We start from the raw sequence: 23,847 nt of genomic DNA on the forward strand, positions 1-23,847 counted from the left end.
TTTTTTTCATTTTATTGTGTGTATTTTTTAATAATGGACCATGACTTTGTTTTTAATTGTTGTTTGCTGTTCTGTTCCTGTAAAAGCTGAACCAAACACTTACTGTTTAGATTCAGAGACTCTATAACGGCAGAAATTATATACTGTGTTTAATGGCTGTTTCCTCCCCAATTTATCTTTAAAAAAGGCTGAGTTTTTTTTACCCAGTGGCCTTAATGTCCATCAACATTCTCTTTTAAAAGCAGTTTTCAGCTTTTGGAATCAAATCTTTCCTAGTCTTCTTCTCCTTCTTCTTCTTTTCACCACTCAGCTCTGACAGGTCATGATGATGATGCTCATGCTAGTTTTTACATGATGTCAGGGGCTAATAGCTACTTGTTAGAGTTAACTCACGATGCAAGTTTGGACTTGGAGTAGAAATGCAGTCTTCGCCTTAACTGATCTCTGTACAGCTCAGTTTCTTGTCTGTTTTTTTTTTCTGTTCAACCACGCCATCACCCCTCCTCAATCTTACGTCTCATTCTTTCATTCCAGTCTGAGATACACCACATATGACAACCACACTTTAAAAAAAGAAAGGATATCCATAGCTATTAAATTACAAACAGCACTTAAAAACGAATCGTGGTATGAGTTGAAAAAAGGATGACACTTTCACCACAAGATCTCTGAAAGAGATACTGAGCGATTAAATAAATGTGATGCTTAAATTACCTTTTGCAATAGAAGTCTTCAATTAAACTGTCTCTCAGTTGTCAGTCTGAGACCGAGGAGCTGATAGTGGATAATTTTTCTGTCTCATTAATTTAACTTAAGTCTGTGTGGGGTGAACTTGGCACATGTTGTTGCCCCAAGTTCTTTTTCAACATTTTTCCGTTCGTTGAAAAACCAGAGCCATACGACCACCTGGCGACCTTTGAACCTTCAATAAAAAGGCGGGGGCTTTAAGTGGATTAGTCGACTCAGGAGAGAGAGGACGGCAGACGTGAGGAGAATCAGAGTGAGAGCGAGAGCTGACGCTGCTCAAAGTCTGAGGTCTCAGAGTGCTTGAGTGGAACAGCTAAAGTGGATTTGACGGTGTTTTAAAATCAGTCATGGAAGCTGCGCGGAGATTTGACAGCACCTGTTTGCCTTTATATTTACGGAACTAATGGTGCATGATATCGTTCCGATAACCTGGTGTCTGTGCTTTCTCTGGGATAGAAGTCCTCGCTCAACGCATCTGGGATTATTCTCTGAAATGTAGTAAGCATAATTTATTAGAAAAAAAAATATCCCTCTTTTCGGGCTAGATGACCTTAATCTGGTTTCCTACAGTCAGAGTAAAGCCATTTAATTGGACTACTGTCCAGTGTCTTTCTCACTGTTGTCGTCCTGTGCATGTGCGGAACACAGAGGCCAGTTTGGGTTCAGCTAAACACTTGCTTTCAGTCCGATTGTGCAATATTTGATTTGTGCAATTCCACCCATCCTTACATGTAGAGTATATAAAAAGGCTGTATAATTAGACTTTAATAATGCTTTGTCAGCACACCGAGAGTGGAACTGTCTCACCTTCCATTTCTACTCCCCTCTGTCCTCAGGGTGTCTCCTGAAACTTGTTAAAACACCAGTACATGATGTACATTACTCTGCTGCTGATTGTATCGTCACAAACCTTGTCACAACAACAGCGCTGATACCTTCTCTCCCTCTCTGCTTTCAATCTCGTGTCCACATCTGTACTTCACTGATCAAGGCCTCTCTCCATTCGATCTCTCTGATTAACGACTTTCATTGGCAGCAGTCGAGAGGGCGATGAGCAAACAAGTGCACTAACACCAGTCCACCCTCAGGCACCATAAGACAATCCAGGAGCTCATTTAAGCTCGTTTTGCATTGTCTGGCCTCCTCATCCGGGCTCGCTCAGCATTGTCTGGGCGGGAACAGTGCCTCTATTCTTCTCACAGCTCTCTCCCAGCTATCCTAAATGGGACATCGATATTCTAGCTGGGCCGTTTCTTGGCCCCGGCACTCGATGCCCCTGAGTGCTCTGCTTAAGTAAGGGCCACCAAGGGCACTTGTGGGCGGCTTGTGAAAGTCCATTCTGCCTAAAGGTGAAGGTAGAGGATGAAGGTGATACAGCAGTGCAAGCTTCCGAGCTCCCTCGTGTGCCGAGTCAAAGAGTGTGACATCACCCTCTGTGCCCCCCGATTTTGGATGCTTATGAGATATGCTTTCTGTCAGTAATAATCATTAAGGCGGAGTACAGTACAGAAGTAACATCTTGCTCTTCTCTTGCACTCACTTTTTGTTTGTACGAAGTGCTGCATAGGTCCGCTGTCAAAAAGCCTTTAAGTGCACAATCTGTGGCTAAAGTGTGGTCTGTTTAGACACTGGATTGGCACGGGATTGTACCTCAAGATTGTACTTCTTTAATTAACTTTATTGCTTTTGTGTGTCTGTACTAGTAAAGTGCATGGTGTCGTCTACAGTGCATTAGTCCATGAGGGAGACATCTTTTTCAAACGTGATGGACAGTGTTTAATATAAGAAGTTGACTTATATGGGGGTTTCTTTGGCCCCCAATATATGATACCATATCTTTTGGCCAATATGTTTAGTTGATTTCCCTTTTTCCGCCTCCATCTGATAAAATGTAGCCGTTTAATAATCAAATGACGCACAAACTGTAATTTATTGAACAACACTTAAGGTAGGTACATTATGTCTCTTCAATCCCCATTTAGTCTGCATGGCAGTTCACCTATTTATTTATTTATTTATTTATTTATTTATTTATTTAAATAAATGTATAAACTAAATGTTAAATTCATGGGGGGGGGGGGGGTAAAAATCACTTGACAAGTGACTTATTTATATATTCTGAGAACAATGTCGACATGAGTAAAGAATAATCTGCCAATAATTAAATAATAATCAGGTGCAGAACAGGTTCTTGAGGTTCATGTTAATGTCAAAGTGAAAAGAAAGGGCACATTAATTCATATAATTTATGGTTTCTTGGATCTTCCCCTGGAGCCTTTAATACGCATGCTTTATTATTAAACAATATGTCACAGGGAATAAAGAAGAAGAGATTTCTTTCACTGACATCGGTGGTGTTGTTGTAGGTCCTGGTTCTCTCGTCCCAGCTGTTCATTCAAAGGGCCGTTTGATTGCTTCAGTTGCTGATCCTGCTTCAGTCAGCAAGCACACGTGTAATCCCACCTGTTCTCCGGCTGTAGATGGGATGTTATCCTTCTGACAACTCAAGCACGCAGCCACACACACCCAACACCCCGAACCGCCTCACCTGCTCTCCTTCCCCCTCTCCCACCACTCACTCCTGGTGGTGAATGGAGTCCTTTTGTGTTGCTGACGCCACAGCAGTTACAGTAAGAGGAGGATGAGGAGTAGACATAAAGAAGAGATAGAGGAAGACAGCAGTGGACGTCTTTTGTGAGGATGAGAGATTGCAACAGTTGGGTTTTTATGTGTGTGGTGATGATATATGGTCACACATGATTTGCAGATCTACCGTGACAGTTAATCAGTAACTCCGGTACTTAAAAAAAACACTGTTACTCGCACACACAAACACTGTCTTCTTCCAGTTCTTTATTGCTCTTTTCAGTCATACTGCACATTTAGTAACCAGTGGGAATGTGTGAAATTGGCATTTATTGACTCTGCAATGGATGCAGCTGTGCAAATTCTGGTGCAACACCTCACTCTTTCCCAACCTGACACAGTTCTCCACATTTTATTTATTTCACTGTACTTCATTTCATTAATGGCTTCAGCCGAGGTTGCGTTTGAGCAAGGGACGGAAGTAAAAGAAAAGCAGAATATAGCGACTGTAGTTTTCTGTTTTTGTGACTCGTTTTGTGTCCGGTTTGTTTGTGATATCACATTTCACGTAGAAACGACAAAGGGCGGAAAAGGCGAAACAACCACAGACAATGCGAATAGTGTTTTACCGGGTTTTTTTCCCCCCAGATATGAGTGAAGACACGTGCACATAAAATTGTGGTCTCTGTCCACACTTCGTGGTCTCCGCTCTTGTGTGCAGCGGACAAACTTAAGACCTTAGCGTTGTTATTCCACCCAAAATCATAGTGTGGGAATAGGCGGAATCACAAACCTTTTGATGTGAGAAGTGTTTGTAGATGTCATGAAATAAAATATACAGCAAGAGTCTGGTCTTATATCTCCCAGAAGACATAAATCTCTTTGAGGACTGTGTCTTTTAACCTGCCACCCCCTGACATTCCTGCAGTTAATCATCTACTCACAGTTCGCCTTTGTTTGCGTTTAAAATCCACCACTGTGTCATTGTTTAAGCCGAGCAATTAAATCCCACTTCATGTATCATTTAATTGGATGGTGTGTAATTAACTGTGTTATTCTGTTATTCTGCCGTGGCGTGATTAAAGGTTTGATGGCAGCACCTGCTGCAGGAGAAAAATCACTGAGATATACATTTTGGCTGCGAATATGAGCAATTATTGTCATAGGAGTCTCATTTTAAACCTCTATTTGATCACAGTGGTAGGTTGCGCTGCTACATTAAGTTTGCAATATGCTGTATTTTTGAGGTAGATATCAGATGACTATCCTCACTTGTCTGCCTTCATTTCTTACTTCAAACTCTTGCTTATCTCCTATTCTTTCTGTTTGTCTTTTATTTCGTCAGAGCTGGCTTCACATCTTTTGATTGATGGTGATTTGATTGCATTTGATTGCATTTACCTCAGCGTGTGTTTTTTCTGGGTGATTTCCCTCTCTGCCTTTAGTGTTAACAGGATGTCAGTCCGTGTGTCTGCAGGCGGCTGATACGTGATCTGATGCTGGTGCTGGATGACACGAGAGTAAAGAATTGAGAGGGAGATGAGACTTAGATGAGATAAAATGCTGGACGCAGTTGAAACGACTATTTTAGGACAACACCGTCTTTAAGGGGAAACTAATATGTTACCGTTTTGGGCCGCTTTCCTTGTGTTTTAATGTTTTAATTCACGTATAGAGGAGAGGAAAAGTGTGTGTGTATATCTATGTGTGTGTGTGTGAGACCACATCTATAGTCAAGCTTGGTGTTTGTCCCTGATAGGACAGAGTTGTTCAGGTGTGTCCAATAAGGAGGAGCTACCGTTTGAATTTTCAACCAGTGACTGGATAGGAGGCACTTGTGTTACAGGCTTTGTATTGATTCAAATATTTGAATCTTGTGCAGCGGAGGTGGGGGGAGAGGGAGGGAGGGAGGGAGAGGTAGAAAAAGAAAAGTAGAAAGAAAGTTGTCTTGTTCTTTCTGAGATATTAACATTGCTTTTTAAGGGGTTGCTCAGCTGTAAAACATTTTAACTGTGCTGTAAAAAGGGTTGCGAGGTGACAAAAATGGCAGTTATTTCTTAACAGGCTTCCTGTTTTTGTGTTGTTTTTTAAACAGACCTCCCTCGAGGTGATAACAGTTTACGCTCTCAGTTACTCAGAGCTTTTAATAGCACAAATTGAAAAACAAAGAATGAAATATAAGTCAGCGGAAAGATGGATAAAATGAAAGTTTTGGGCTTTCATCGAAACTGAAGTTATAGCATTGACTTCAGCCCTTACTAAGTGTTAAAATGATCTTTGTTTGTGCGTATAAAGGGCCGGAGTGTGCCTCTCTGGTGGGCTTGACACTTGTGTGACACCTGCCTGAGCTGCAGATGTCACATTGGTTTGTTGTTGTTTTTACTGACCCCATGCTCTTAGTCACTGACTAAACACTGTTGTTGATTTTATACTGTGGTGGGGGGGGGGGGGTTACCACCACGGTTGAAGTCAACCATATCTGTGCTGTTAAAAATGATACAAGATACAGTAAATATTTGGTAATAATTTGGCCACAATGATATTACCCAAACTAAATATTATGGGCAGTATTATGCCAGGGTTTGATTTAACTGTTGTATGGATATTTTTTAATTCGCAGTCAAGTTAATGATGACAACAACTCCTGTACTGTGTGTATGTTGAGTGCCTGTCACTCACAGTGAAAGACACCTGCTTTTGTATGTGTGACCTCTTTAGGAGCTTCTTTGCCATAAACACTGACCTTGTCAGGACCAAAACCTGCTCCTAACAAGGCATAAACTAATCGCCAAGATTACAACATTGGTCATGGTTAAAGTTAGTGATCATGCTTTGTTTTGATGAAACAAGATAGCTGTGTGAGCGTGTGTGTTTTTGTTTGTGTGAACGAGAGAGAGAGAGGGAACTTTAATGTCAGGGAAGCACACAGACAGCTGACAGACGTATACAAATGTAGTAGCTCTTTGTGTGTGTGTGTGTGGTCATCTGTTCTCGTACACAAACACAAGCGTGTCGTCAGCGTAGTTTGCTTCGCAGCTCATTTACAGCTCTTATCACCTCTGGTCCTACACCGCATGCGTCTAATTGCGCGGCCCCTCATTATGTAGAACTGTGCTGCATTGACAATAAATGTCAATATTTCAAACCGCAATGATGACCGAAGTAGCAGGTTTCAATTAGCGTTTGATCATGCAAACTGATCACACGTTGATTAGCGCTGGTTCGGTTTTAAAGGAGCATTAATCAATGTGTTTTTATCAACTGTGCAGACACCGCATGCAAGTCGATAGCGATAAGGGGATGGGGATGTGTGAACTTAATGAATGATTTACCCATGGTACTTCAAACGTGGTCAGATTACACCGCAGCTTTGATGCTTCCCACCTCTTGTTTTAACTTGGAGGGTCATCTGTTGTATTAGGCCATTTTAAACTTCAGTGCCTGTTTGTGCTTATCTGCTGTGTGTGTGTGTGAGATAGCATGCTTACACACACAGAATTCTAATTTTCCATGGCGTTTGTCCGTGACACTCCCTTTCCATGGTTCAGCCCATCCTCTGCATGTGTGTGTGATCCCATGCTCAGCAGCTGGTGGGCTCTATAAATAGTGTTGTTTTGGGATTGCCCCTGGAAAGACAAAGGAAGTAAGCAGCTATCTTGGAAAAGTGTGTCAAAAGTATAATGTCATCAGTTGTCGGTATTAGTCAGATTGTTATTTTAGACAATTCTTCATTAAGAATGTAAGAAATGACATGTCACACATAAACAACGGGATCTCAGTCTCAGTTTTCTTTTATTTGGATGCAGTGCTGGTCACCTGCAATGCTCTGTAGTGTCACTACACTCCTTAATTTATAATTGCATGTTCATTATCACGTCTCTGCTACACTGTAAATCCACGCAGGGTATTTAGCACGTGTATGTGTGCTGATCAATCTCTGGTGGCATGTGGGACACCATTGTATTCCAAGACATAGCGGGGGTGACGCAAGCCAGCAGACACTCTGTCTGTTATCAGTATGTTGAATGGAAACCTCCATTCCAGCACATTACAACAAGTAAGCACACCACAGCTGCTGCTTAATGTCACTGTTCTGCTGAGTGACCTGTTGATGCCCGGCTGAAACTGTATTGAGTGCTTTTTGCTCTTGTTACCACCCACCTTGATTTACAGCAGGTCCCCGCTCCCACAAAGCAGCAGTAGCTTGGCTTCACTCAACTATGGCGCTTTTCCACTATAGAGTTCTAGCACGACTCGGCTCAACTGTACACAGTTTGGGTATCATGCACATCGTTTTCCATTACTATAGTAGCGCTTCAACATGGGCGGGATCGGCACTGCTGTGACATCCTTTTATATGCGACACAAACACACAAACTAGGGACCAGCAAAGCAGTTCTTTGCCATGTGCTGATTCATTGGAATCATTTAATTCAAGGGATTAGTCTGGACTCCTTCTGACACAGTCACTGACTTAAAATGGCTGAACGGGTAGTGATTTGGCTTATGATCTCCGGCTTTCAGCAGTGCGGTCACTAAATACACCCCACTCCTCTGTTAAATATTGAGATTATAGAAATTTCTTTGCTAAATGTTGGAGATTAATGTATAAGTCTTTTTAACTGATCTACAGACTGGCTTTGTACGGTTTGATTCCCGTGTCCGATGTCTCGCTTGTGACGACACTCTCTGCCAATCAGTGGCCTACAGTCTGTCCACGTCACATTTTTAGCATCGGTTCAGCTCGCTTGGAACCTCAAAAGAGCAGTTTCTAAAGAAATACCAGGTACCAGGCACTAGCCCTTATAGAAAAGCAAAAAGTCGAGCCAAGCTAGAACTGTATCGTGGAAAAGCGCCACTAGCGTCTTTTGCACTAAAATAAATGGGTATACTTAAACCCAAACTAACCAAGCCAGAGGATAGCTAAGTAATGAAAACATTCAGTATAATAGCTAATAGTTTATGGCTGGAAGATTAATGTGCATCTTAGCCCGAAATAGCAAGAAGAAATGATTGTGTTCACCCAGGTCTTGTGATCCCCTAATGCTGATTGTAGCCAAAGCCAAAAAAAACCCACATGGTTGCAGTCATTTGACTTCTGAGTAAACACATCACCACTGGTCAAAACCTGTTTTTTTTTGGTTCGTGGGAATGGGGTTTATGTGAGTTCTTCATCTTGATGGTGTTGGAGTTGACCTCCAGCCTGGTTAGCAGTTAGCGCAACGCTTCCCCCCGATGAGCGGCTCTAATAATTGACAGTGCATCTGTGTTTGTGTGAAGAAGAGATTAAGGTCCTTAGAAGTGGCTTCAGAGTGACGGGGCACCTGTGGCCGAACCTCACTGTGACTCTTTCACCTCTACACTACACACACACACACACACACACACACACACACACACTTAAGTACTCAGTGTTGTGCAGCAAAGCTGTGCAATCTGACCCATCTCCCTGCCCCATTTTCCACAGTGTTATACCCCCTGTCAGTTTGATCTGGCCTCACCACCTGTTGTCAGCTGTATTTCACCTCTTTACACTCTGCAGCCCATACCCTTCTGTGTCCCTCCGTATGCACCAGAGAATACAGTTGTGCCACAAGAAGGTATAAGACCAGACCCAACCTTCCCCAGGGGGAAAAATCCCAGCCAGATCCAATTACTCCCAGACAGAATCTGCACCGACAACTTAATTCAATCTAGTGGCAAAAGTGTTAACCAGTAAACACGCCAAGCTGCTAAGCTGCAAGGTAGAGCTAAGAAAAGAAATCAAAGTGAGCTAAAACTGTGAAAAGCAACTATTTAACGTACGCTCGCTATTAAGCCCCATTAAGGCTTGACATGACAGCAGCAGAAGTTAGAGTAATGTTAGCATCGCTGCTGTTTTACCTGATATTATCTTTATATCATGCCATACCTTTATGTTAGGACTACACGCCACCTTGCATTACATAAACAATACTAATCTTTTTTTGCCATATCTTTTAAAAATGGAGAACCCTCTTTTGTGTACTAATTCCTACACTTTGTTAATCAGAGAATTAGAGAGAATGGAAAGACTAACAGGAAGTAAAGCATCACCTTACATAACCCTAACTCCATGTCTGAGAGTAATTTTTACTATACTGTCTAGTTTGTACAATACAATCACTTTTATTTGTTGTCTTGTCACTCTTCATTTCTGTTTTGATGCTGCCATTGAAGTGAAAGTCTATAACACAGTGGACCATCTACTTTTGTTCTTTCAGATGGTGTTCATAAGGTCGTGGCCCTCTGCACGCTGCGCGTCACCATCATCACCGACGACATGCTGACCAACAGCATCACGGTGCGCCTGGAGAACATGTCCCAGGAGCGCTTCCTCTCCCCCTTGCTCAGCCTCTTCCTTGAGGGCGTAGCAGCCGTGCTCTCCACCAAGCGGGAGTCGGTGTTTGTGTTCAACATCCAAAATGACACGGACGTGCAGGGCTCCATCCTCAATGTAACATTTTCGGCGATGCAGCCTGGAGGGGCCCCGGGTAAAGGGGCGTTCTTCCCCTCGGAGGAGCTGCAGGAGCAGATCTACCTCAACAGGACTCTGCTCAGGCTTATATCATCTCAGGAGGTACACATGTGCACATAACAACAGAACAGATGTTAGAAAGAAAAATCCAGAACCAAACCTATTTTAATAACATGACTTAAATTTCATGTTCTCTCTAGGTGTTGCCATTCGATGACAACATCTGCCTACGAGAACCCTGTGAGAACTACATGAAGTGTGTGTCGGTGCTGAAGTTCGACAGCTCTCCTCCCTTCATCGCCTCTGAAACGGTTCTGTTTCGGCCCATCCACCCCATTAACGGGCTGCGCTGCCGCTGTCCAGTCGGCTTCACCGGGGACTACTGCGAGACGGAGATCGACCTGTGCTACTCGGGGCCGTGCAAGAACAACGGCAAGTGCCGGAGTAGAGAGGGCGGGTACACCTGTGAGTGCCTGGAAGACTTTACCGGTGAGTACATGAAAAATGTTGGCAAAAATAATTCGGTTTTTTGTCCAATTTTTCCACATTTTGTTTCAACTACACTGTTCTCTATTGTGCTAAACACAAAGTACTTCATTACAGTAATATGTTTCCAAAGAAAGCCCCAGCAGTCCTTTATGAGTATGTGCAAGGTTTTCCTCTTGTGTCTGACAATGGCTTTTATGACTTTAACAAAACGAAACAAACCGCACTGACAGGTTGTGAGACCTTCCCTCACCTATTGTTGTAGCTTGAGGTCGACCCCAGACAACATGCTTTGTAATGCTGTAGGTATATCCACCACCTGCACCCACACACACGTACGCACATACAAAACAGTAGATTTATTGCCGTATAGGTGTGTGTGGAATGCAGATTCTACTGGTCCAACCAGGTCTGTCTCAAATATCACCTCATCTGTTACTCAAACCCACAAGGCATTAATAATAATTATTCTCAGAAAAGTCACAAGGTAGTGAAATTTAGCTTTTAAAATATTTGTCAAATTTCACTTTAATATGTTTAATTATTAAATAGGGATAATGCAGTTTAACATAGCATGTGATGTGCTGCACAAAGATTTTGCAGCAATTGCTAATTTGCAACTTCAGTCCATAGTAAAACAACAAATTGTAGTATGAAACTGTAAACAGTTGTGCGTGAGAGCTGTAAGTAAAGTGACATCATTAGGTCATCTTTGTCCGCAGAGGTTTGCTAGAGTCTGTGTGGCGTGAATTTCATAATCCGCCCATTTCCACAGTGGTCAAACATGAGCATACATAAAGTTTGAGTCCACACTTAATTCTTACTTTCTAGTCCAGTTAGTGGCACACTCTACTTTTGCTCAAAGAAGGCAATGAAGAAGACGTCCCAGAGATTAGGCGAGGAAGTACTCTGAAATCTACACATCTCAGTCCTCGAAGACTACAAGGATATACAAGACATAAGATTAAGTATGTATGCGTTTAAGTATGAACAGAAACGAAGGCATGCAGAAATGAAGTGAAGTGGCTCTGCGGGAAAGTGGAAACTAAAACCTAGCCCTCAGCTGAGTTATGAGAAGATTCAGAGACTTTCATCATTCCCACTGAAATCACCCCCAAATATTTCCCATTGTCACTGATCTTCCTCCCATAATTCCCCCCTCATTGAATCTGATACCTGACCGTCTGTCTCCGCTCCTCTGTCCCTAATAGTCTTGAGAGCCTCTGACAGCCTTCATCCCTCCTCTTTCTCTGTCCCTCCCAACACTCTACCACTCCTCTCCTTCTCTTCCTCCATGTTATCTGATGTAATTACCTGATTATAGCTGCCTTTGTCACTCACTGGCCGTCTCGTGGCCTCTCTTCATTCTCCCCGTGTCCAGCTTCTCCACTCACCCTTCACATTTCCCCTTACCTGTATCCCAGTGTCCCCTCTTTGAAGGTCACAGTTCAATTTGGATAGCCAGCGACCATCAGGGGCCATTATGCGGCTGATGACAGCAGAGGGAGGGGCCTGCTCCGTCCTCCTTGGGTTTCCTACATTATAGGAAACAGATCCTTATAATTCCACCTCGGAAAACCGGATTATTCCGAAGAGAGAAGGGCCATTAGCTGGTTCCTCACGGCGGTGTCAGGGGTCTGTGTGTGTCAGGTTGGGAGATTTTGTCTGGATAGCAAGTTGACACACAACTCTGCATGGGACACAGGGGCACCTATTACAAATGATATATAAAAAAGAAGACATTTCCCAGTGTATTAGTGAAGGAATTTAAACAAGCAGAGCCAGAAAAACTGGCGCTACTCACGGATTTTGGTCATTTAGGAGGAATTTCCCACAGAGAGACCAACTATTGAAAATAACTCAATTTGGTTTTATAAGATAATTAAAAGTAATATCAACATGCAGCCTCTGAGTTAGTCAGTGATGGACAGACAACCCCAGTCCACCAAGATCATAGAAGACCATCTCCTGTGCCAACTCCCTACCAGCAACTGTTTTACAGCTGCATTTATTGAAAAATAGAATTGTATTCACTTACAGCAACTTCAATAGATAAGATTGCAGTTTATTTTACAGTTGTGGTGTAGATATTGTATTATTAAACTATTGAACTAAATGTTTACTGAAATATTGGACTTTCTTGAAGCAAAATGGTTGATGGGGGAAGTGAACATTTCTACAGGCAATCCAATATTATTTAAGACGACATTTTTCATAAAACACAAAACATATGTCATAAATCCACGCTGGAGTGATGCTAAAAAAGATTTAGAAGGTCAGCTCTTATCTGATCCCTGTGCAGTTAAAAAGTATAAGCACAAGTTCTACTATGGCATGGAATGTCTCATCCTCATGTTCAGCTTTTCCACAAACTTTCTTCCATTTATTTTGCCCTTATCTTTCCCTTTCCTTTCTCGTTACTCCTCTTTATCTCCCTTCCTCTGTCTTCTCTCCAAACATGGCCAAATCACTTAGTGGCATAGACTTACAGGCATATAAAAAAGACGTTGTGTTTAGATAGAGAAAGGCCTTTTCTTTTAAATTTGTGTTTTTAATGGGGCCTTTTTAACATAAAACTGTCTCAATAGGTAGAGGTAAGTCGGTTCATAGATTCAACAGTAAATATAACATTTGAATATGTCACCTGTTCATATTAAAGAAGGTTAAAAAGCAATAGTTTGTACATGAAACAGAAATATTTTTATTTATTTTTTCTCCTAGGTGAACACTGTGAGCTGAATGCATCATCAGGCCGTTGTGTCCCAGGTGTGTGCAAGAACGGTGGCAAGTGTGTGAACCGGCTGGCAGGTGGATTCATGTGCCAGTGTCTACCAGGGGAGTACGAGAAGCCCTACTGTGAGATGACCACCCGCAGCTTCCCCGGACAGTCCTTCATCACTTTCAGAGGCCTGCGGCAAAGGTTCCACTTCACTGTCTCCTTCACGTAAGTGTTTTATCACCTCTTTTTTTCTTTTCTTTGTTCCTTTCATTCCTACTTCCTGCTCTCGTAATTACCACCAACTGCCAAACGCTCCCTTTCTACCAAAACTGTTTGGATTCAATTCAAGTTGAAAGTAGTGGACTACACCCGAGTTTACACTGATAAAAGGGAAACTTAACAACTCTAAATTTTAGTATTTTGAGGTGGACAAATGTAGCTTATCAATGTTAACTGTGCTTTTGTTTACAAGAAGACATTTCGACATAGTTGGGAAAGCGCAGGTGTTACTAATTAACATTAACAATAGCTCTGTTTAGTTCAATGCTCCGGACATGAGCCTGGTAACAGTGAGCTAGCATGAACAACACAAGGACCCTGAAGCTGAAGAAGCTAAATTGAAGGCAATTATTGTTTACGTGATTATTTACACCTGTGTTTGGCAGAATTGTTGCAAGGTGATGATTTGTGGAGATTAAAAAGAAACAGTTAATCTCTGTTGTTTCGTTGTGTAGCTTGCTAGCTTTGTGTAGTTGGTCGCAGAATTAGTTAGCCAAGCATGCTAGCATTTGCAACTCCTGTCAGCACAAATAAAAGTGCTGTTTATTTCAGTACTTCTATTAATATAGCCCATTTTCCACCAACATATCCAGGAACTTATTAACTGGGAAAAATAATCTGTGTGGTTTGTGTTTCCACCACACCTCAACGTTCATGTTTTTTTTAATGTCACACGGTCAGAGTGTTGTTGACGACGTACAGTCAAAACATTTAACACATTGGCATATCACTTGATTGTGTTTGTTTCCCCAAACCCATTTAATTTTAATAAAAAAAGAAATGTGTTGTGGTGGGGGTTGCAATGGAGTTTCAGTGGGACAGTGTGTATAAATCAAGCTTCAAAATACTTTTCACCGACGTTCGCTCTCCACTGCAGCAGCTGGAGACAGCAGCAGCTGGGTGTGTCTGAGTGTATGTGAAACCTTCTCTGATCACAGACAGACCATGATAGGATTTTCCCCCTCGTCCGCATAATTTATTAGTTTCTTCGCATCGCGCTTGATGTGCATGGGAGGGTGCGAGGGGTGTGAATACTCGCTAAATATTGTTGGCAGCACTGAAACAGCTGCGGTGCAGGGTTCCACCAATCAGTGTTCTTCAGCACACAGCCCCGCCCCTCTAGAGTTCATAGTGATCTGAAAAGTCCCTAGTCGTGAGTAGGTACTTCTTTCGAGGAAAGTTTGGGGTCGATGAGGTAAATGAGAAACGTTGGAAAAGGGGCTTATAGTTACGTTCTTGGTTTCAGAAAAGCCAAAACATAAATATTTCAATAGCTTATGAAAATAAATATCCTATGTGAGCTTTATGGCTTTATAAGTGTCTTGACTGTAAATCATCTGGATAATAGTTTTTTTTGGATTGGTACCCCGCATAACTTTCCTCTGTGGACAGCAGCGTGTTTGTGATTGCTGTTGTGGTGTGTGTTAGTAAATGGTAACTGATGGAGTCTTAGGAACTGCACAAATAAACACTTCAGTTTGTGTAGTGTTTCAACTGGGGCGTGCTGAAACGTGTGCACACTTTTCCATTGTGTCCCAGTTCCCTCGTCTCAATACGGTCACACACACATACGGTACTCATAAAGGCAAATAACACACACACACTGACTAAATGTGTGACTTCATCAAGGTGTGTTTGTGTTCTCACATTCTCAAAAAAACTGAAACTGCTGGAGGAAAAATAAACCCTGGTTCAGCGAGTTTCAGACTCACACACAAAAGTAAGGTAAGCTTGATTGTGCGAGTTCATAATCCACATGATGGTGAGAAAGGTTTTGTAGCACGGAGAAAACAGGAAAGGCTGTGATGAGTTTCCCTTATCAGTGTTTGGTTACAGCCATCCTGACTTCCTGCCCTCCTGGCCTCGCTGGCATCTGCTGGCTGACTCCTCTGCCCTCACCTTGTTCTCCGCACACGGACTCACACACACACACTAATAGCCATGTATGTGAACTTTGTACCTCCATTGAATAAACACATGAAAAGGTAGTTACCGGGTTTTTCTCCCTCATGTGGGTACGTTCATGCATCGTCTGAGGCAGAGGAACTGTTTCCTGTCTGCCGCCTGCCGACTTCACACATCCTGCCTTTCCTTTACGAGTGACTTTTCCTCAAGTGCTCCTCGGCTCTTTCATCATAAAACTATCTGCAAGCCACTTAACCATTGAGTCCCGGTCTGTTTGACTTGGATAGGTGCTTAGAAATGTGACAGGAAACATGAGCTTTAGAATGGAAAAACAACTGGAATCTTTTCTGTGACACACATCTGAAGGGTCATTCTAAGTTTTCAAAGGAAAAGCGCATAAGCGGCACAAAATTGACACATAGGTGAATTTTGACATGCCCTTATTATGACGACCAGAAAAAAATGGAAAAAATAAGTCAGCGTCAAGCAATTTTACAAAATAAACAGAAAAGGTGATTTGGTTCAGCCAATACTGAACATGAGAGGAGTTTAAACTTAACCCTGCTGTTCCATTTTCTCATTTGTTTTTTGGTTAAATTCAAAGATTTCTGTTCATGCTGTTCTTTCAATTTATGGAATAAATAACCACAAAAAACATTTGTCTTTACAGGTTTGCAACCAGAGAAAGAAATGCTCTGCTCCTCTACAATGGCAGATTCAATGAGAAACATGATTTCATCGCCCTGGAGATCATCGATGAGCAGATCCAGCTCACCTTTTCTGGAGGTTAGGCCTCACCGCTTGTGTTTTCTAACTGTGTGTGTGTGTGTCTGTGTGCAAGTATGTGTGTGGTCACACATAAGTGCTGGTAATGCCAGCTGCAAACGCAGGTTTAAACACACTTTATCTAAAGTGACTTTCACAAAGGGCTTGCTAAATAATTCTTATCAGCATTTGCTATCATTTGGCAGCGTTGTGTGTCTTTTTGTCTTTGTGCATGTATCTAAATGTTCAGAGTTTGAACATGTTCATTCGTGTGTGTATACAGTGCGTTTCTTTGCATGTAGGTAAGAAGAATGGGTGTGTGTTGCTATTTTGAAGGCAGCTGCTTCCTCAGAGTGGGACATGCCAGATTGATAAAGGATGGCCAACACAAAGATACACACACTGACTTTTTTCAAAAGGTTTTTTAAGCCTTTAACACACTTACCACCGCATGCACATATACATGCAAACATACACTTTAAAGGTCTAGTGTGCACAAATGAGTGACATCTAATGATGAGACTGCAGATTGTAACGATTCCACTCACCTGTCCTTCTCCCAAGTATGTCGGGAAACTACGGTGGCCCTCGCATACCAGAAAGGTTTTTATTCTCCTTTGTGTTGTGAGCTTCTGCTTAAACATACAAGGTGTGTGCTCTGGCTGGTTTGTCTGTTCTGGCGGCAGTGGAAACATGGCGGTGCTCCATAAAGCACGGCCCTTGCACATATAAATAGCTACGTACACAAAAGTGATTTTTATGGTTGTTATTATTTATTTTATGGGTAGTCTATTCAGTTTCTGCCAATACACCCTCCTAAATGTTACAGACTGGACCTTTAAGCACAAGCAAACACCCCCTTTACAATGGTAACTGTAGGATTGTAGACCAAATACATATTTCTTGCGCTGGTGACTGTTTGTTTTCAGAGTTGCTTGATTTTCCCATGGTTCCAAACAGGGAGGAATCCAGCTCAGTTTGATTATGTTGGGTGAAGCTTGTTTGGAATCCATGCCAAGTCCTTGTGCCCTGCTTTAGATCTGAAACATGACAAAATGCTGAACGCATGAATCATCACATTAGGCACCCGATGATAGGAGAAGAAGGACACAGTTATGAATCTAAACTTCACCTTTGTTAGGTACTTTTTTCCCCCCCAGTCTGTTAGCAAACATGATTCATTAACTTTTGAACACACTCACACAAAGAGTGGCATTTCTTGTCAGTGTTGCTGTACGGCTTACTGATTTCCAGAGCAGTGGATTCCGACTCCTGCCTTTGGCAAACAGAGTGAACCCCCCGCCCCCCCCTGAGTACATTTGGTGCCATTGTGCGCCACAATCTCCTCACTGAAAGCTATTGATGCTGCAGATTAATACTGGCTTGACTAAAAGTTGATTTATGACCACGGTGTGTGTGCCTTTAAGCCTATTAATCTGCATATGTCAAGTTTAGACACATGGTTTTCCTTAAATAGTAAATTATCAACAAGCCACAGAATATGTTGACTGAAGATTCCTCCTCTCATTAAATCAACTTCTTAGATACACTTTAACACAATCTCACTTTTCTCAATGAAAAGAAGAATTGATTAAAAAATAAAATGCACTGTCATTCAGTTTAACACACTCACAGTTTTGTAGTTAGAGCCTCTTGTGGTCTGGTTTGAGCAGTTGTTTTTAGCGGCAAATGTTGGCTAACAAACATTACCTTACATATATTAACTTTATGGTATTGATAAACACTGTGTGTGTGTGTTTTTTTTTTAACTTTATAGTCTCCTCTTGAATTGTAATTGCTTGTAATGTTGCATTTCTTTTAATATTTCTTTTTTTAGTACCTGTTAATGTAATAGCATGTCCGATTATTCAATTAACTATTTTCTCACAGTTTTGCCGACTTAAGTAATGGCTCCTTGGTGAACTGACACATGTTCCTGTTTAACTGTTAAACCAATAAGCAAACAAACTATATTGACTTTTTAAACCTCCCTTCTTTCCTCTTCCTACCATTCTTCATTCCCCATTCATCTTCAATGTTTTTCTTTTACCCTCCCTGCTTTTACTTCTTCCCAACCCCTCCTATCCTTGTCACCCAGGTGAGACAAAGACCACAGTGTCTCCCTACGTCCCAGGCGGGGTTAGTGACGGCCAATGGCACTCCGTTCAGCTCCATTACTACAACAAGGTAAGGAACTTAATCAACCAATCGACTGACCACAGCCTCCCTTTTTTCTTGAAAGTGCACAGTCTATATTGAAGCTTCAAATCATAACTGGTGATAATGTGGGAGTGAAGCATATGAAATGTGGCTTTCTTTGAGGCTACCTAGGCGGTTGACCTTGAGTGCTGATTTTTATCTTACAAGCAAGGCTTTAAAAGGTGACGCTGACTCTGACACTGCGGAGGCCTGGTTCAAAAGTTCATCAGCGTTATTTCCCACTTTGACAGTTACATGTTTCCGCCTCTAAATATGCATCCACGATTGTACAACCTCAGTGGAATCTTAATCACCGATTTTGTTTTTTTTAACGTCTGACATCTTAGTTTGCTTCATTCACAGTGTCGAGTGTTGTTTTTTGAGACGTTCCCACGATGCTCCAATCTCAGAAAAGAGACAGCGATTATTACACAACTGCAGCTCATGTAACTACTTCAGTTGTAACATCATATTAGAAGGGCTTACATTGCATTGACTTGTGGGTGTTATTTTCTAACAAACTTCCACAGCCTGTGGGCATTGTTATTTTAACATCAAACCAAACAGGAAATAAGATAACACTAGCTTTCTTTGTATATACAGTACTGTATATCCTGCAGTTGTGGAGCAATTTAGATTTGTCTGTAAATTCTTCCTAATAGGACGGTGTTTTTGAATGAATAATGAATTCGAGCCTTATGAGCATTAGATATTGGATGGATATTGGAAAAAAGACAAAGAAAAATCTGATATATTCAATAAGGCCTAAAGTAGACATAGACCAATTTGTTGGTTTGGTAAATTAATCTGCTACAGTAGGAAATGTAACAACCTATTAGTATCGGTAAACTCTGGCTGTGATAGTATCAGATGACTGCGTTCCTGCCAAATCTTTGCAACAGACCTTAAATTATGTGTCAATCCCTGAATATATCAAGGATGATTTTGGCCAAAGGCAATGACACACTCCAGTGCATTATCCCACTGATAGCATTCATATTCACATTAGATTATTGTGATATTGTTGTGACGTTTTTCCTCGCAAACTGGAAAGGAAGCAGGCTTTCCACTGATCAATTGGCTATCAGCGTTTTCATGCTTCAAACTATAGTTATTATATTGGTCTTTTAAAATCTATTATTGGTCAACCTCTACTTTAAAAAGAGAGATGCCTGCCACCACCGTCATGTGACAGGGATGTGAGTGAGATGTGAGGTAAATGTCTGCCATACCGCTGGAAGATTATGTTTCTGAAAATGCTGGTTATAGCAAGGTGGTAATTACATACAGGACAAATGTTATATTCACAGCTAAATTGTTTAAAAGAGGTAAAAGAATACAGATATTGGTATTGCTACAAGTTCTGTGATATCGTTAATTGGGACACCAAAACGTGGCAGTGAGTCATGGATGATGCTAATGAGGTATGATGTTACAAAAGACATCAATCCCTCTTTATGTCACCTTCCTCCTCATCTCCTTCCTTCTACATCTGTCTTCATGTATCCACCGCTGGGAGCTGTAGCATCCCTGGCTTGACCTTAGACATCCAGCATTGTATTTCAGCGGCAGCAGCACCAGTGACTTGCAGTGTGTTAAAAGGAATACCCTGCGTCTTAGCCTAACGCTAACCTGTAATGCGCAGCATCTCACATTTCACACACTGTTTGCTTCTTTTTGTGTGTAGCAGCTATGGAGCCCATAGCGATCTTGGTCACCTTTACAGTGAGGTATTCATCAAAGGGGATGAATCAGGCTACACTGTCCCATGTTAGCTGCAGGGTTACATCTGTATCTATTGTTTGAGGTGTTTCCCGGCAGAATGCAGCTCTCTTTAGCAGCGCTGCCTGTATGATGATGATAGAGACAATGGCTCAGTCCTTGTAGAGCTCTGTTAACACTGCTGCCAGGCTCCTGACTACCACAGATATTAGATAGGACTTCTTTGTGTTTCGTGTTTTCACGGATCTCCATGGCAATGACAAGATTAATTTACACGTATGAACAGATTCCCCTGTGTTTTTCCTGTCCTGTGCAGTTAACTTTTTTTATTTCTCCATCTTGACTGATCATATACTAGGTCTTTTGCTCCTGTGACATGCACAGACAAGTAGTACCTGCACAAAAACACACACACAAACTGTATATTACACTAGTTTATGAGTACATCCTTGTGTTGTTGGTGTGTAAATGAAAGAGGGGGGTCTGTGTGTTCCACCAATGTCAGTCTCAGTGCAGACCAGTGATTTGCAAAGACGGTGACACATTCCGTTAAATTACCCTGAGGCTGACACAGGGTCAGCCTTTTTTTTTTTTCATGTGTTGACTGATCAGAAGTAAGATTGAGTGATGGTAATTGAGCCCCACATCAGTTGCTGGAGGGTATTAGTGGAAATGTATATGTCAGAAAGCAGTAATACTCTCACCGTAGATTAGACGTGTTGACGTGTAAATGTCTGGATCTGAAGAAAGGCATACATACGTGTGTCGTTCATGAAACGAAATGCACACACACTTGTCCGTGGGTAGCCTTGCTGGCATAGACCCAGAGAGACTTCATTAAAATGTATCATCTGTGATGTTTTTTAGTATTCTCCAAACAAAAACACTCACTGTTCTCTGTGGGGAGCTGTTTGGAGCAAAAATAAGGATCAGCATAGACCTTTTTTTCCCACTCACTATAAACAATCAATACTAACTCCAAAACACAAAGTGATCACCTGATATGTCTGACTTTCTGTCTGTGATTGAGTGGTGTTACAGTTGTTTCTAAGCAACCAATGGCATAGTGGTCTTTATTTATATCTTTCCTGGTCTTCCTGACCACTCAAAGCTGTTTTACACTACAGTTTTGCCATTCACACACACATCCATGCTGTAAATCTTTCATACCCATTCACATGCTGCTGGCATAGCCTTCAGGAGGGGTAAGTGGACACATTGGCATTTCAATAGATGAAACCCTGCTTAAATTCAGTTGGTTGTAATAGACAAGTAAGAGGAAAGAAGCCGGTGCAGCCTAATCCAGGGTTATTTTTCCCCACAAGAGCCCCAGTTGTTGTTTTTAACGGCCCCACCTAACAGAACACACAAACACAAGCACAGACACACACAGATGGTGATTTTATTGGGTCAGATGATGAGGCGGTTTAAGTTGTGCCCCCTTTTTAAATCTGCTTCTGCTCTTCAGAAGAATCAGGGTCCATCTTTAAAAAAAAACAACAAAAAAACAGGTCAAAGGTCGGTGGGAGGGTTGGTATGACAACAGACATAGAGTAGCTATTGTTGTAATGATCTGGGTCATTTGGGAAGCGCTGTGTGCTTGTGTTTGAATCCGCGGGGGGCAGACAAATAGAGGTCTAGTCTTTATGTGTGTGTATGTGTGTGCGTGTGTGTCTGTTGAATGTGTGCAAATGGGAATTTGGGAATGTTGCACTATAGAAGTGGAAGGATGAAGACATTTTTGAAATTCCACAATGTAATGTCTCAAGGACAGGTAACTGTGTTAGCACAGCAAATCGAGACAGGAAACACACACACACACACACACACACAACTCTCTGACAGGTTGTCTTGGAGCAAAAGGAGTTGTCTTGTGTGTTTGATGTGTTGCAACAGGAAATTATGTCACTGGTTGCAGGACATGATGTTATTTAGCTGGACACCAGACAGGATGTCAGGCGTATCAGGATTGTGTCTGCCACACCACCTGCGGGGATTACATCAGGGTAAAAAAAACACCCAACAGACAAGGACTGCTTAATTTATCATTTATCCACTGACGTTTACCACAGTGTTTCATTACATATGTATTCATTCTACACTGCAACGTTGACACAGGGCAAGAGTCTGCATTCAAGCTGGATGGGTCACCAGTCGATCACATGGCCAACATACCAAAACAAAGCATTCACTTTCACACTCACAATGGCAGGAATCTTAATTATATTTGCATTTGCGGGCAGATTCACCAGCTATTGTTTCAACAAGAATGAAGTGTGACAAATTGTTTGGAAGTGAATCACGAATGAACTATTACCAGCAGCTATAAATAGGCTGAAAGTCAGCAAAGCAGATCAAGACTGACTGAGTTTGCAGTAGTTTTCTCGTTCTGCCTGAGCTGCATGTGGGTCTGTGATATTTGCAGCCCGGAGTATGTGGACAACATTCCCAGACATGCTTAGTTCACTCTTTCAGCCTGTGCGGTTGTTACATTGCTGATTTAATCATCAGAGCATACTGTACGTGCAAATTACTTCACAGCATAGCTCCAAGTACTTTATGAACATACCATGTCTATAGTATTGCACTATTTTCAGGTGTGTTCATCAGGGAAATCTATTTGAACAGTGATCTTTCCAACGTCATCTGTGTCTCTCTTCTCTGATCTTTTGGTTGAATGTCCACACTGTGGGTAAATGATCTTAAAATAAACCGCAAAGAGCCCCGCAAGAGTTTCTGTAATGATGCTTTCCTGGGTGGCCATAATGACTGAGACGGACACTTAGACACTTCATCAGCTGTGCATAACCATCAGCACTGCACCAATGTGTGTGTGTGGTATGATGAGAAACTGGGCATTTGTGTGTTCCTCGCCTCAGACATGGGTTCACGTTTGTGTGTTTTTTTTTTTAGAAAGGTGAAGTTGTGTTCTTTGAGGTGAAGCCCCAGACATTGCATTTCCCCACTGGGTGTGTTGTTAGAGGAAGAGGTCATGTTATCCTTTTGTTCTTTTCACAGACCCCAAACATTTAAGGTTATCTCCAGACGTAGGCACACACCCTTAAAGTTGTGGTGTGAAACTTTGAAATACAAACAAACGTCCTGACTTTCAAACCATTGTCAAATGAGTTTGCACAATGCCGATTCAGCTCCATGCAACTGTGTTTTCAGTGCTGTGGTGGTTACATCTTGTGTCGCATGGCGTGGCAACACTCTGCACATAGAAAGTGATTTTGTGTCAAGACAGACAGGGACAGTGGAAACACAAAGAAGCCTTCACAAAATGTTTTAGAAGTTAAATCTGCTGCTCAAAGAACCTGGTCGATCAGCAGTTTGACTGGATAAATCATTTTTGCCCCCACACACCCCTGAGCTGCTGGTGTATGCACACAAACACACCCCCCAGTTTTTATATTTTAACATACAAATAATAACACATAATTTCTGTTCTTGAAGACCGAACAGAGGCAGAATAATAACATCAACTTCAACAAAAATCACCAAAGTTTATGCACTGCAGCTTTATTTTGAAAAAAGTTGGTTTGGATTTGTTCTGGTTTTCACACACTTGTGCTAAAAGTAAATATACTCTGAGTTTTTCCTGTTGTAAATTTCACCTGCTCTGTACATAGCACAGCATTTCACAGGGTGACGTAAATCTGCCAGTGACACCTTTGTCCAAAGGTGGAGGCGCATGAGTTGTAGCCTATTGTGTGAGGTAGAGCGGGGAGACGTTTTTGAAGTGGACACAGAGGAATCGTGTTTTTGCATCATGGATGTAGCTATTGTTTGGATCTGTGCTTATTTCTGCCGTCATGTCGCGCACTGACCGGTGCAAACAAAGGAGAAAGATGCACTCTGTACATTTACACTAGTATTTTCTGCAGTTAAATGAGGTAAAAAGAGATGAGACGATGACATAAATACGCACAAACATCCAGCT

The 23,847-nt window shown here is 41.8% G+C and overlaps 1 protein-coding gene across 3 annotated transcripts in view; it reads left to right on the forward strand.

Annotated features, from left to right (window-relative positions):
* The window catches only part of celsr1a (cadherin EGF LAG seven-pass G-type receptor 1a), an 85,528-nt gene that overhangs the window by 24,499 nt on the left and 37,182 nt on the right, over positions 1–23,847 (forward strand). For all 3 annotated transcript variants that reach the window (XM_058624040.1, XM_058624041.1, XM_058624042.1), the window contains exons 2-6: positions 9,576–9,931; positions 10,030–10,318; positions 13,037–13,259; positions 15,889–16,004; positions 18,082–18,170. In XM_058624040.1, the coding sequence (XP_058480023.1) occupies positions 9,576–9,931; positions 10,030–10,318; positions 13,037–13,259; positions 15,889–16,004; positions 18,082–18,170 (1,073 nt within the window). The remainder of the gene's footprint in view (positions 1–9,575; positions 9,932–10,029; positions 10,319–13,036; positions 13,260–15,888; positions 16,005–18,081; positions 18,171–23,847) is intronic.

The sequence above is a fragment of the Solea solea genome, chromosome 3, assembly GCF_958295425.1.
Source record: "Solea solea chromosome 3, fSolSol10.1, whole genome shotgun sequence".
NCBI lineage: Eukaryota > Metazoa > Chordata > Actinopteri > Pleuronectiformes > Soleidae > Solea > Solea solea.